Consider the following 16,074-nt stretch of genomic DNA (forward strand, 5'->3'; position numbering starts at 1 on the left):
GTTAACATCTGTCGTTCCGTTTTGTGGCGAATCAAAGGGCGTGGACCGCGATCCTTGGTCGAACAGACTGTAGTCTTCAATCTTGATTCCACTGCCCCATGCTTTTGTCTCTGAATTCATTATTCTCGTCGGTATATATATTTTCTTTATGCTTCTGCTACGATTTTTCGGGGTCACCACTATGGGAGCCTTTATATTTTATGAAGTAACAGCTTTTTCATGAGATGAGAAAACATTTTATTTTCCAAGCACATATCAAAAACTAACAAGAATAAACAACTCGTAACCAAGCCGACTACGGCAAAGATAGATATCTATCAGCTGCAGCTTTCACCCGCTGTTTTTGGCGCAGTGGAAAACGACGTCTCCACAATCTCTTTGTATGATTTCAGCAGATTTGTCGTTTGGTATCTGTTTTGGATACTTGTGAACATTATACTTGTAAATGTGATTGTTTCCCTGTTCCTGTTAGTACGGTGTACATTTGATACGCGAAGAAATTTTAGAAGTATACCGTGAAATTTAGACCCGAAAGTGTGGCTAACCTGAAAATGAACTCCTAGGATCATGCCGTACCTGAGTAGCAGAAGGTTCGATATTTAAAAATTGGTTGAGTTCGTGTGGTTTTTTGTTGTTCTGATTTCTTCTACAAGTCTTTGTGTGTTTGTTATTTTCGTGTTTGCGCGTAAGTATAGTTGAGCTGGAATCCTGATTTATGAGAGGCACATTTAAAGATTTCAGCATGTCCAAGTAACAGTGAGATGTAAAAGTTGTATCAGCGTTGTCTTAGGAATCGGTTTCAAGGCGTTGACTAAATCGAGGATTGTTTTGTGAAAATTATACGTCTTTACTTGCAGACGAGGATATCATATTGTAAACCCATTTATAAACTTACACCTGTCTTTTTCTGTTTCAGAATGTTCAACGCGGGTTTGAACGATCATTCAGCTAAAGGCATTATGGGTTATGTGAAACAGGAGGACATGGTATGTTTTCACATCCTTAGTGGCGGGATGAGCTTGTTTAATTAAACTATGTGGCTTAGATATTGAGGTTGTGGGACATTTGTAACTTCCTGAAAATCACATTCAGCATATGAACAGGTGGATTGCTTAGATTGAGAATGGGGACCGCCTTGGTTGTAGCCATTTTCACTTCGTTACCACAAAATGTTTCTTAGCAACGGACCGCACTCCCCTCTGGCGAAGCAATTTGAAAAATCAAGCAGCAAATTTCTTTGTTGTGGTTTAATGGTAGAGTAAACCCCTTTATGCACAGAACGCCACCACTTTCAACACTAATTTTTTATTTTTTTATTCTATGCTTGGGTATAGAGCATTTCATACTTCATTTGTGTTTTAATGAGAAACTTTGGTATAGTTATCCACGTTTAGATCAATACATAGGCTGTATGGATGCCATCAATTGGGGGTGCAATATTTCTTATCTGATAAACGTTTCATAGTCTTACAGTATTTATAATAATGTATTCTTGCTTAATTCATGGGGTATACAGGAATATTAACTGGCTGTCTACAGTTACATTAAATACTCATGCACAATGTAACAGCTGTTTGGATGATGTATTCACATGGTACAGTCAGAATTTCTAGATTTTTGAATGAACCTGTACAGTGGCCTTGTTGCTACTATTTGTTATACACAGAGACCTTTTCTGTATCTTGAAGAGTCCGTATAACTGAAGTATTTGTATTGTAACAAAAATAGGTCACTTTGGGGCATGAAATATTGGAAACTGGTGCAAGGATTCACAGAGCACAATATTCTGTGGATAGTCTTTTTTACCGAAGCCTTTACATTTTCTGTTGAAATCTAGCAGTCTAAATTCAATCCAATACATCATCCTTTGCACTTGTTGTATGATCATTGTGTGCTTTATTGAACTAGAAGCATATAGAATCAGTTTTCTTTTAGATTTAAAGGTATGTTATTTTTTAGTGAGCAGGTGAGGCCATTTTCAGGGCTGCATTAGAATTTTCTGTGAATTGTGTTGGAGCTTTAGCTGTGCTAATTATGTTGCTGTCATCAGAAAACTGTATTCTTTCTCAGCATCTGAACCTTGGGAAATTGGTAACATCCTTGTCCGTGGGACTTTTATGGTATTCATGCATTCTTTGACACAAACTGGGATTTCAGCAACACCAGTTGACCTCGTATTTTTATTTTTTAGTTAGCATATTATTCTTGTCACCCCCCCCCTCCCCCCCACCATCTCTCTCTCTCTCTCTCTCTCTCTCTCTCTCTCTCTCTCTCTCTCTCTCGACAGACTACAACTGAGTTTGGTTGCTGATCCAGGGTGGGTAAGATGTACGTGTCAGAAAATTTGTTTTAATTTCTTAACAATGTTATTGAAGTGCTTATTCACAAAGTTTGCTATTTCTTTTGGATGGTTTGACTGTCTTTGTTTTTAATTTGTTAATTTTTGTTTGCACAATCTTGCCGTTTTCTATGTTCTAATATTGCAGGCTTCTTTACTTTTAGTTTCTGTTATGAATAGTATTGATGGCTTGTAAGGTTTATTAGTGGATAGCAGTAGCTTACTATAAAATCTCCCAAAGATTTCATGAAATTGCAAAAAGGCTGTGTCTGTGAGACTAGTTTTCATGGAAGTGAGGTAACTAAGTGTTTGAGGATTTGTTGATACGTCTACTCATCCATGTATTTCTCTCTGAAGTTGGGATGGAATGCAATGTTTTGAGAAATTTCTCTTCAAATTTTAATTTAAATATGGACAGTAAAACATTTTTTTCTGTTATTTCAACATACACTTCCTCCCACTCTACATATTTCTACATACATTTTTACTTCTAATATCTGATGCAGATGACCTAACAGGCCTAGATTTTGATCATTATATATAATCATTTATTCTTGTCTTTACCTGTTGCTACATTGTCTGTAAGAGTAGATGATTGAACCCCTACCTTTCAAGGAGAATCTACTGTGGAAAGATGCAAATTCATATGAGGTTAAAGCTAAATACAGAATTTCGTTTACTGTCCACCTATGGTCAGTAAGATGTACAATTGAACTGTATGTTTGTATTTGCATTTATCAGCATCTCGTGGATGTTTATTTTGCGACGTAGCTGCTGAACTTGCTTGGCATCTGGACAAAGCATTGACATTGTTAGTCAGTAGTGACGTGTAGCTAGCGTGGCACTAACTCCTGCATCGGGGGAAGGGGTGAGGGGTGTAGAGTCTGGTTTTAGGGAGATTCGGGTATGCACAATGTTGTTGGCTATAATATTACTTGAGACACTCAAAATTGGTAATTAGAGCTTCCCCCTGTACTTTCATGCTTTCCCATTATGGCAATGTATTCTTTATATGCTATGGTTTTCGTTTTATTCCCCATGATTGTTCTCGTTGTTAATGTAAGCATCTTATCGGCAATTTTTAGAACAGCAGTCATCTGTAATTACTGTCATGGTTTGCTTTTATGATGAGATTTAGCAATTAAACACTATCATAGCTCACAACCTGCAGGTGCCATCTGCTGAGGGCCTCATGTTCTGGTCTTAGGGGCCTTGTATGTTTCCATATCCAGTGTGATGCATGCAGCCAGAATATGCACAACATTGTTGGCATGTTTTTGATGTAAAGATTTACTGTAAGCCTGATACTGTTTGGTTTGCATTGGACTGTGCCATACGGCATAATATGGTAATCTGCTGCTTTCTTCTTATTTCTAGTGTAGATTGTCACTTTGGGGACAAAGCAGGTTACACATTTAAAAAAAAACCTTTAGATCATCTAGTGTTTTATTCTATTCTATAGTACTGCACCCAGTGTTTTTAAACCTTTGACAAGGGTATTTACGTACTGGGATATTTTATGCACTGTATCCCAAGTAACCTTTTCTACCAAATGCTAGTAAGTTCTTATATGCCTTCTTGGTAATCCAATCTCACTAAATGGGCTCATACCACTATTATGAAATTTTGTATTTCTTCCGGTTAGGGCAGTCAGAAGGTGCCTAAATAAAGATGAAATGAGTCAGTGGGAAATAATAAAAAATTTGAACACTGCAACTGAGGCTGCTTGTTTCTTCACCTGAAGTACATAGTGTTCACAAATGTACTTCTCGTTGCTGAGCATTATTTTTTATGATTTGATGGAATACTGTTTAACATTTAGTTGTACTTTTTGTGGTGGTCACCTAATTTTTAAGCTTGAGGTAACAAAATCCTTAAGATGGGATGGAACCACTGCTTTTGCCTGCTTGCTACACTGCACATCTCATGTGCTGCTATTTGTTCCTCTTCTGGCGATGCCTCGCCTTCTGTTGCTTCCACTCACTGGCTTGACAAATTGCCGGTACATAACCCTGGGAATTTGTATAGTGCGTTTAAAATAAGTTCCAAATTTTGACCTCTGGCTCACAGGAAGAGACGAGATGCCTTAGCTGAGGTAACACTGATGGCGTGTCTGCTTTCCGTACCGCGCTGCTGTCGGTGTGCTTGCTAATGCACCACTGTTGATAAACAGAACCAAGTGATACACCTATGTTCAACAGCTCTACTGTAGTTGTTCATTTTCACATTGAATTGTTTGGCAGTCATCAGGTGTTGTGGACAAGTGTTTTGTGTTGGTGTTGCATTAGTAATAACAGTGCGGCATGTCTGAATGTGCAATTCTCAATAAGAGAGGTCTTCTAAGAACACGTTCACCGGCTGTGAAAATATTGAACATTGGAAGCGGGATACTGATTCGTGGACAAAGTCATGAATTTGTGTTCTGTGTGCAGTTATTTTGCAGTGTGTGCAGTAGTGGCAGTCTGATTCTGAATGTTACAGAATAGCTGCTACTCTTTACAGTCAGCAATCTAGATTGCTGAGAATTGGGAAGGAGAAGAGAAGGAAAGAAAGGAACATATGAATGACAAAAGAACATCAGCTCATTCTTCACTTGAAACTGCGGCCCAGAAATGAGGTTAAGATATGTGGACAACAAAGATAGGCATGGCGAAGAGTTCTCGGGCTTCCAGCCGGGTGGCAGTGTCTTCAAACTGCGACGTTTCGACGAGTGACATACTCGTCATCTTCTGGCGAAGTGCCGAGACTTTGCGGATGCCGGTCCCTTTATACCTGCGGTGTGCCCCCCCACCACCTGGCCGCGGGAGGCTGGGTCCAGAGGAGCCGGCGGGTGAGGTGGAGGGGGAAGTGGGTGCGCCGTTCGTGTCTCCATCAGAGCATTCTGATCGCGTCTCGTGAGCTGGACGGTTCTTGTTGCGTTCCTGGTGTATTGTGGCTAATGCTGGATTCCAGGCCGCACTCAGTTGATAGCCTTCGTCCCTGTTCACAAGATTCTCGTGGATCCGTATTTCTATTGATTCTTTAATGACCCTATCCCAATAGCTTCCGGCTCGGCACAGCACTCTGGTGTTTTTGAAATCAAAGGTGTGGTTTTCTTTGATGCTATGTTCAGCTATAGCAGATTTCTCTATCTATCCAAGTCGAACACGCCTGATGTGTTCCTCGCACCTTTTAGAGATGCAGCGCTGCGTTTGACCAATATACTGCACGCCACATTTGCAGGCAATGCTGTATATACCAGGTGTGTTTAGTCTGAGTGGGTCTTTAGCTGAGCCCAGCAGCTCTTTCGTCTTCGGCGGTGGTCGGAAGGCGGTATTTATTTTTGATTTGATAGGCATATTAAAGCAGGATGCAATGTGCAGATGTGTGTTTGCTTATCAATACCAGGAGTACCCTACAAATAAGCTTCTTTTCAGCCATGAAGCTGTGGAGCTGTTTGTTAGGAGGAGGTTGTCAGTTTGAAATTATCTTTACGAGCTTGGTTTCTGGAAGAACAAATTTTTGTCTTGAGAATCTATCTACATCCGTACTCTGCAAACCACTGTGAGGTGCATGACAGACGGTACTTGTATAAGTTACTAAGGTTTCTTTCTGTTTCACTCACATATGGAGTGCAGGAAAAATGATTATTTGAATGCCTCTGTGTGTGTGTGTGTGTGTGTGTGTGTGTGTGTGTGTGTGTGTGTGTGTGTGTGTGCAGTAATTATTCTAATCGTCTCCTCACGACCCCTATGTGAACGATATGTGTGGGTTTGCTGTTTATTCCTAGTGTTATCATTTGAAGTTGGTTCTTTAAACTTTGTTGGTAGACTTTTTCGGGCTAGTTTACATCTATCATCAAGCGTCTTCCAGTTCAGTTCCTTCAGCATCCCTGTGACACTGTCCCATGGATCAAACAAACCGGGGACCATTTATGCTGCCCTTCTCTGTATGTGTTTAATATACCCTGTTAGTTCTGATTGGTACAGGTTCCACACACTTGAGCACCATTCTAGAATTGGTCACACAAGTGATTTATAAGCAATCTCCTTTGTAGACTGCCTTGTACTCTACCAATAAACCGAAGTTCACAGCCTGCTTTACCCATGACTGAGCCTATGTGATCATTCCCTTTCATATCCCTACAAAGTGTTACACCCAAGTATTTGTACGAGTTGAGATGGCCGATTCCAACAGTGACTGACTGATATTATAGCCATTGGGTACTAAGTTTCTTTGTTTTGTGAAGTGCAAAATCTTGCATTTAGAGCAAGTTGCCAACCTCTGTAGTGGTGCACATCAAAGGCAAGAAACTGGCATCATTGAGTACTTCCAGATTCCTCAATTATTCTACAATTATGGGCAACAACAACAACCACATCATTATCCCTTTGTGACCTTTCATATTGGTAGAAGATTATTCAGTTCTTTCCTGTTTTGTCTGAATGCCTCCAATCACGAATTCCAATTTTCGCTAATTCCTTTTTGACACATTCCTCCCACCTCAGCTTGCTCTTTAAACCCTTGCGATTCCTTCACACACTGCATTTAATATTGTCTTAATCATTCTATCCTTAGCTCCGAGTACCACTCGTGCCCTTTCCAGTCTTTTAATCTTAGTGCAACTAATAACATCTCGTTCTCCGTATTTGAATCTCCACCACCACACATTTTTTCCACTGGTCCCAGAATTTGTCTCAAGAGCTTTGTTTCAAATATGCCAACTTGCTATTCATCAAATTATGATACTGTCCAGATTACAATACCTGGTCTCACTAAAATCTTAACTAGCATTCCCAAGCAACAACTTGCCTTTCAGATGTTTTCTGAGGGCACGGTAGAAGTTGGATGACATTACCTGTTTTTGGATTTCCGAGCTTGGAATTCGTGATTGGAGGCATTCAGACAAAACAGGAAAGAACTGAATAATCTTCTACCAATATGAAAGGTCACAAAGGGATAATGATGTGGTTGTTGTTGTTGTTGTTGCCCATAATTGTAGAATAATTGAGGAATCTGGAAGTACTCAATGGTGCCAGTTTCTTGCCTTTGATGTGCATCACTACATTTTCAATATCTTGTGCAACTGCACTGCACTTCTTTTGGTATTTACTGAGCACTTCTCGGTTAAGATTAGATTCTTCAGCAGAAGCACTTTTTTTATTTGTTCATCATTTTTGCACCATAAGGCAAATCCCCCCCCCCCTTCCTTCCGCCCCCCCCCCACCCCAAAAAAAAAAAAAAAACAAAAGAGGGAAGCAATTTTTATTTACTAAAAGCTACCATATTTTAATAGTGGTCACCTTCTCGAAGTTTGTGAGTGGTATAAGTTGTTGTTTGTTGTTGTGGTCTTCAGTCCTGAGACTGGTTTGATGCAGCTCTCCATGCTACTCTATCCTGTGCAAGCTTTTTCATCTCCCAGTACCTACTGCAGCCTACATCCTTCTGAATCTGCTTAGTGTATTCATCTCTTGGTCTCCCTCTACGATTTTTACCCTCCACGCTGCCCTCCAATACTAAATTGGTGATCCCTTGATGCCTCAGAACATGTCCTACCAACCGATCCCTTCTTCTGGTCAAGTTGTGCCACAAACTTCTCTTCTCCCCAATCCTATTCAATACTTCCTCATTAGTTATGTGATCTACCCATCTAATCTTCAGCATTCTTCTGTAGCACCACATTTTGAAAGCTTCTATTCTCTTCTTGTCCAAACTATTTATCGTCCATGTTTCACTTCCATACATGGCTACACTCCATACGAATACTTTCAGAAATGACTTCCTGACACTTAAATCAATACTGGATGTTAACAAATTTCTCTTCTTCAGAAACGCTTTCCTTGCCATTGCCAGCCTACATTTTATATCCTCTCTACTTTGACCATCATCAGTTATTTTGCTCCCCAAATAGCAAAACTCCTTTACTACTTTAAGTGCCTCATTTCCTAATCTAATTCCCTCAGCATCACCCAACTTAATTAGACTACATTCCATTATCCTTGTTTTGCTTTTGTTGATGTTCATCTTATATCTTCCTTTCAAGACACTGTCCATTCCATTCAACTGCTCTTCCAAGTCCTTTGCTGTCTCTGACAGAATTACAATGTCATTGGCGAACCTCAAAGTTTTTATTTCTTCTCCATGAATTTTAATACCTACTCTGAATTTTTCTTTTGTTTCCTTTACTGCTTGCTCAATATACAGATTGAACAACATCGGGGAGAGGCTACAACCCTGTCTTACTCCCTTCCCAACCACTGCTTCCCTTTCATGTCCCTCGACTCTTATAACTGCCATCTGGTTTCTGTACAAATTGTAAATAGCCTTTCGCTCCCTGTATTTTACCCCTGCCACCTTTAGAATTTGAAAGAGAGTATTCCAGTCAACATTGTCAAAAGCTTTCTCTAAGTCTACAAATGCTAGAAACGTAGGTTTGCCTTTCCTTAATCTTTCTTCTAAGATAAGTCGTAAGGTCAGTATTGCCTCACGTGTTCCAACATTTCTACGGAATCCAAACTGATCTTCCCCGAGGTTGGCTTCTACTAGTTTTACCATTCGTCTGTAAAGAATTCGTGTTAGTATTTTGCAGCTGTGACTTATTAAGCTGATAGTTCGGTAATTTTCACATCTGTCAACACCTGCTTTCTTTGGGATTGGAATTATTATATTCTTCTTGAAGTCTGAGGGTATTTCGCCTGTTTCATACATCTTGCTCACCAGATGGTAGAGTTTTGTCAGGACTGGCTCTCCCACGGCCGTCAGTAGTTCCAATGGAATATTGTCTACTCCGGGGGCCTTGTTTCGACTCAGGTCTTTCAGTGCTCTGTCAAACTCTTCACGCAATATCATATCTCCCATTTCATCTTCATCTGCATCCTCTTCCATTTCCATAATATTGTCCTCAAGTACACCGCCCTTGTATAGACCCTCTATATACTCCTTCCATCTTTCTGCTTTCCCTTCTTTGCTTAGAACTGGGTTTCCATCTGAGCTCTTGATATTCATACAAGTCGTTCTCTTATCTCCAAAGGTCTCTTTAATTTTCCTGTAGGCGGTATCTATCTTAACCTTAGTGAGATAGGCCTCTACATCCTTACATTTGTCCTCTAGCCATCCCTGCTTAGCCATTTTGCACTTCCTGTCGATCTCATTTTTGAGACGTTTGTATTCTTTTTTGCCTGTTTCACTTATTGCATTTTTATATTTTCTCCTTTCATCAATTAAATTCAATATTTCTTCTGTTACCCAAGGATTTCTACTAGCCCTCGTCTTTTTACCTACTTGATCCTCTGCTGCCTTCACTACTTCATCCCTCAAAGCTACCCATTCTTCTTCTACTGTATTTATTTCCCCTATTCCTGTCAATTGCTCCCTTATGCTCTCCCTGAACCTCTGTACAACCTCTGGTTCTTTTAGTTTATCCAGGTCCCATCTCCTTAAATTCCCACCTTTTTGCAGTTTCTTCAGTTTTAATCTACAGGTCATAACCAATAGATTGTGGTCAGAGTCCACATCTGCCCCTGGAAATGTCTTACAATTTAAAACCTGGTTCCTAAATCTCTGTCTTACCATTATATAATCTATCTGATACCTTTTAGTATCTCCAGGGTTCTTCCATGTATACAACCTTCTTTCATGATTCTTAAACCAAGTGTTAGTTATGATTATGTTGTGCTCTGTGCAAAATTCGACCAGGCGGCTTCCTCTTTCATTTCTGTCCCCCAATCCATATTCACCTACTATGTTTCCTTCTCTCCCATTTCCTACACTCGAATTGCAGTCACCCATGACTATTAAATTTTCGTCTCCCTTCACAATCTGAATAATTTCTTTTATTTCATCATACATTTCTTCAATTTGTTCGTCATCTGCAGAGCTAGTTGGCATATAAACTTGTACTACTGTAGTAGGCGTGGGCTTCGTATCTATCTTGGCCACAATAATGCGTTCACTATGCTGTTTGTAGTAGCTTACCCGCATTCCTATTTTCCTATTCATTATTAAACCTACTCCTGCCTTGCCCCTATTTGATTTTGTGTTTATAACCCTGTAGTCACCTGACCAGAAGTCTTGTTCCTCCTGCCACCGAACTTCACTAATTCCCACTATATCTAACTTCAACCTATCCATTTCCCTTTTTAAATTTTCTAACCTACCTGCCCGATTAAGGGATCTGACATTCCACGCTCCGATCCGTAGAACGCCAGTTTTCTTTCTCCTGATAACGACATCCTCTTGAGTAGTCCCCGCCCGGAGATCCGAATGGGGGACTATTTTACCTCCGGAATATTTTACCCAAGAGGACGCCATCATCATGTAATCATACAGTAAAGCTGCATGCCCTCGGGAAAAATTACGGCTGTAGTTTCCCCTTGCTTTCAGCCGTTCGCAGTACCAGCACAGCAAGGCCGTTTTGGTTATTGTTACAAGGCCAGATCAGTCAATCATCCAGACTGTTGCCCTTGCAACTACTGAAAAGGCTGCTGCCCCTCTTCAGGAACCACACGTTTGTCTGGCCTCTCAACAGATACCCCTCCGTTGTGGTTGACCTACGGTACGGCTATCTGTATCGCTGAGGCACGCAAGCCTCCCCACCAACGGCAAGGTTCATGGGGGGGGGGGGGGGGGGGGGGGGGGGTGTATAAGTTTGCTAGTTAAATTCCCATGTATTGTATGTAACCTTTCTCAGATTAAAGATTTGGCTGGCTGTAGACATTTTAATGCTGCAGCTCCCCATGTCCATTTAGAAATCATTGATACAACATTTGATGCTAATTAAATGTATTTTTAAGCTAGTCATATAGCTATGTATATGTGTATAGTGTGTGTACAATAAGTCCAGTACGGTGCGAGTGGAGGGAAGTGTAGTTGCCAGTGTGTGCTGGGCATGTCAGCAGGTGACTGCAGTATTTATATCTGCATGGATACTCTGCAAATCACATTCAAGTGCCTGGCAGAGGATTCATCGAACCACCTTCACAATTCTCTATTGTTCCAATCTCGTATAGTACGAGCTCTGATTTCCCTTATTTTATCGTGGTGATCGTTTCTCCCTATGTAGATCAGTGTCAACAAAATATTTTTGCATTCGGAGGAGGAAGTTGGAGATTGGAATGTGAGAAGATTCCGTCGCATCGAAAAATGCCTTTCTTTTAATGATTTCCAGACCAAATCCTGTATCATTTCAGTGACACTCTCCCCCATATTTCGCGATAATACAAAACGTGCTGCCTTTCTTTGAACTTTTTCCATGTACTCTGTCAGTACTGTCTGGTAAGCATCCCACACCGTGCAACAGTATTCTGAAAGAGGACAGACAAGTGTAGTGTAGGCAGTCTCCTTGGTAGGGTTGGGTTGTTTGGGGAAGGAGACCAGACAGCGAGGTCATCGGTCTCAGCGGATTAGGGAAGGAAGTCAGCCGTGCCCTTTGAAAGGAACCATCCCAGCATTTGCCCGGAGCGATTTAGGGAAATCACAGAAAACCTAAATCAGGATGGCTTGATGCGGGATTGAACCCTTGTCCTCTCGATGTCTCCTTAGTAGGTCTGCTACATTTTCTAAGTGTCCTGCCAATAAAATGCAGTCTTTGGTTAGTGATCCCCACAATATTTTCTGTGTTTTCCTTCCAATTTAACTTGTTCGTAATTGTAATACCTAGGTATTTAGATGAATTTACGGGTTTTAGATTAGACTGATTTATCGTGTAACCAAAGTTTAACGAGTTCCTTTTAGCACTCATGTCGATGACCTCACACTCTTCGATAGTTGTGACCAACTGGCACTTTCGGACCATTCATATATCTTTTCTAAATATAGTGCCAGGTCTACTTGGCACAGAACCAGGCATGTTCGCTTGATTACGTGAACGGTAAGCCGTGCAAGCCGGCCGATCTCCCATCTTTCTCAAACAATTTTAAAGAAGCTATGTAGTAATAAACTCTTATTCTCGCGCATCTTATGATTTAATTCATCAGCTTTGTGGTGAACCCTGTCTCATTTCTTTAATGGTCACAGTTATTGTGATATTTCGATAGTATGTAAACTAATGCAATAAATTCTTATTTTGTAATGAAAAATAAGTATTGTTATGAATTTGTGTTTGGTACTTGTTAGGTTGCATGTTACTGCATATTAGGTCTAGATTATACATTGAATTATTCTTTAAACTTGAAAGGCTATTGTTGTCTGTTTCCAATCTCGTGAAAATGGAATGTATGTAAAGTGCTTCATCACAGACTCGTGCAGTGGTGAAAAAATTAGAACAAAATATTGATAAATTCCTAATATCTCATAAATGGTTTTTGTAGATGATAGTGGGCAAGGCGAGTGCGTTTCGGCGTATGATTAATATGCGAAACTTCCGTGTCTCTCGTGACATTCGAGTAACTACATATTTTTTCAATGAAATAGCATTATTATTGAGAACCGTCAATAGCTTGTGAAATGAGAACTGCTGTGGTTTTGTACAATATAAATGACACATATTTATTTTTATACTGAGAATGAGCTGTTTCGTAAACTATTGACCTGACTTGGACTCAGTTGTTTGTTTAATAATACACTATTTCAACATTGTCACAGTTTCAACTGCGCTAGATGTTAGAGGGATGAATATTTCTAAACTCCGGTTTGTTTTGACAAAAGAAGCAGATTTAACATGGCAATAAGAGAAGTTATGTATCCCTCAAAACTTGTCACAGTCGTTCATGAATCAGTCTCCTCAACTATCTTCATTCTGTGGATGACAACTTGAGACCAGTCCTGTCATATAACATTCGCAGTGGCATCTTTCGTCAGCATTTCGACCTCAGTGAATGTAAACTTTGTGCTGTTGTTGGCCACATTTTTTGACCTAGTCCCATATATTCTGTCGGATTTAAATGAGCACGATACAGAGGAAGCCTGATTAAACTGTACAGTTTGCCTACAGCTAGTTCGTCGACCTGGTAGTGTGAAGTTTTGGCTTGTACAACACTCCAGGTTCCATGAACGCCACCTTGTAGATGCTAATTTCAACTTTATCTCGTGGAACATTTCTTTGTACCCAGAGCAAAATATCCACTTTCCTCCACAGCATTGTTGGAGATTTACACATCACAACAGAGGGGTCGACAGAAGCGTCCGATCCCACGCGTCGGCTTTGACCCGTGACGTCATGGCGGCGCGGAGTTTGGTTTGTGAGTGTGGCATGTTTGTAGATGTCGTCGTGTTGTGGTTTGTTGTGCTCTCTGGTGGTATGTTCAGGGTTTTCGTTTGTGTGGTGTAATGGGCTCAGTTTGCTTTTGCTCATTATCCAGAATTGTTAGTGTGTCGGCTGTGTTTGTAGTGGAATTTGTTTCAGTGAATTAACGATTTTGTGTGAAGGTTAATTTAGTGTTGTTCGCTGTACATCGTGTGGTAATTTCAGTAGAATTAATAGATTGTTGTTTTTGTTCAGGAATGGATATGACGGATAAAATTAACAGTGCGCAGGTCAAGGGAAGTGTTCGATCCCAATGTGTGGCTGTGTATGTTGATATTGGTATCGGGAGATGTTTTTGAGCTATATAGGCCAAGGGAAGTGTTGGACGCTAATTTATGGGATCAGGAGCTGCTGTTGAGCTATATAGGTCAAGGGAAGTGTCCGATTCCAGATGATATTGTGTTTAGTGGTATTTGGGGAGTTTTGTGAAGTCGGTTTTTTCGTCATTTTGTGTGGTTTTATATGGGGGTGAGTGTCTAAATTTGTTTATATTTAGTTTGCCCCCACCCCAAAAACACCCCATTTTCCGCCCTTGTCCTGTTAGTGTCATTAGGCTTTTTGTGGAAAGTGTGTGTGTTTGTTTTTCTATGTATTTTCGTCCTTATAACGTGTGCATACCGACTTTATGTGCACCATATTGGAATCGTGATTTATGGTCGTTTCCGCCATATTTGTGACGTCATGGGTCAAAGCAGACGGGTGGGATCGGACACTTCCGTATTTCCCAACACAGAATTCCGAGGAATGTTTCGCAGCAGAATATTATCTTCACAGCTGGTGAACATTTTCCTGGAGGACACTTTTATTGCAAATATCATATTCAGATGTACTGAACTGTTGTTATTAATTCAAATCAAATCCAAAACACTTAGTCACAATACCTGATGACAACAGAGCATTCCGATGCCACAAAATGCGGCTTTGAGACCTGGTGAATGTTGATGCATCTAATGCGTGTGGTACAGTTTATTTGTGGTGTGGCAACAGGGGCACATTACCGGCAGAACGACTGGCAGCTTGTTAGGGAAAGCTGGCTCAACATTGCTGTCTCATGGGCAACGGTGTCATGTCCCCCTCCAGGTAGCCAGATGTAAAGAGTCGGAACTAATTTTAAAAGTTCTATAGTTATATAGCACAAGACACAGCAAAGTTATAAAAAAAGCTCTAAAGTAGTTTTACAATGAGAGATATATTTTAATGCTCATCTTATTTTGTGGATGTATTTGTGGCTTCAAATGTTAAATTCTCTAGGGGATGATGTGAAGGTCCAGGTCTATTGAATGCTAGTGAAGATATTTATCCACATTTTATTTCCCATCTAGTCGTGGCAAACAGCGATACCTATGCATCAGCTCTTTGCACATCGCTAACTGGTCTTTCTGCTAGCATCTGCAGGTATCATTTTAATCACTGTCCTCAGTTAAGTTCTTAAAACCTTTCAAATGCATTTTCAATATAAATCCGTTTTCAACATAAAAAGTGACATGTAGAGCACATACCATTCAGAGCATGATGAATCTAACATAAAACTCCACATGTAGACAGAGTATGCCCCATTTCAGCCTGAAATAAAGACTAACTTGCTTTTGGTGCGTATGATAAATGATGTAGTTCAGTATGAAGTTATAGATTGTTCCAGAGCTGGTAATTGGTCAAATTAATTTACATACATAGTTTTGTGCATCCATGAGTGAACAGTTACAAAGAAAACATTCCTCTCGATATAAGAAAATTTGTAAAAATAATTATGTTATTCTACGTAACTTTCAAACAAAGCTTTTGTAAAAATTACTGACAGTGTCCCATCACCAAATTAATACACACTTTGTATTTTCTTCTATATGATTGTTCTTTTTTTTTATGAAAAATTGAGTTTACTTTTGGAAAGATATGACGGTTCTTGATTTAAGGGGTAATAAAATGTTAGAAGAGGTACCGCAACCAAAATATTGTAAAGTGTGAAATACGTACCATTTCTGGTCAAATTGAACAAACGGAACCTATAAAATAATTAATTTCTTTTAAATTTAAAAATAAAAATGTTCCGTGAAGTGTCACAGAAAAATCTGGAAAAGAATGAAATTATAATAAATATTTCCATACAATACACCAATCACATAGGCACCTTTTTGTACCTCAGACTTGAAACTTCAGGTAAAATGTAACTGAAAAAAGTGCAGTCATTAATTCTGTAAAACAGTATCTTAATCTACTGTTCAGCAAATGTCCCTGCAATTGTTTCATTATGACATACTCTTAAATATACCTTGTTGCCAAATGTTTCATCAATATATGATTGCTGTTACTGCTGTGTGTGTATACACACCACAATTACAGGAAAAAATAACTTATTTTCTAGGATACTGGCATTGTGACGGTGAAAAAAGAACTCGGTCTGGAATTTGAAGAACTGGAATTCGAAGATTACAGACCAGAGGTATGTGTTCGCTACATTAGTATTTTAATTTTTCACAAAAGTTGCTGTTTGTTTAATAATCGTATTCAACAGATGTAG

General features: G+C 39.8%; 1 protein-coding gene across 2 annotated transcripts in view; it reads left to right on the plus strand.

The window, feature by feature from the left end:
* The first annotated feature begins 367 nt into the window (after nucleotides 1-367).
* LOC126426766 (zinc finger protein 816-like) overlaps nucleotides 368-16,074 on the plus strand; it is a 122,414-nt gene continuing 106,707 nt past the window's right edge. Inside the window, exons 1-3 of one of the 2 annotated variants that reach the window (XM_050088751.1) lie at nucleotides 368-590; nucleotides 917-986; nucleotides 15,919-15,996. In XM_050088751.1, coding sequence (XP_049944708.1) covers nucleotides 568-590; nucleotides 917-986; nucleotides 15,919-15,996 — 171 coding nt within the window. In that variant the 5' untranslated portion in view covers nucleotides 368-567. Of the gene's footprint in view, nucleotides 686-916; nucleotides 987-15,918; nucleotides 15,997-16,074 lie in introns of both variants that reach the window. The other variant, XM_050088752.1, reaches the window with a different exon arrangement.

Source organism: Schistocerca serialis, chromosome 11, assembly GCF_023864345.2.
Source record: "Schistocerca serialis cubense isolate TAMUIC-IGC-003099 chromosome 11, iqSchSeri2.2, whole genome shotgun sequence".
In the NCBI taxonomy this organism is placed as follows: Eukaryota; Metazoa; Arthropoda; class Insecta; order Orthoptera; family Acrididae; genus Schistocerca; species Schistocerca serialis.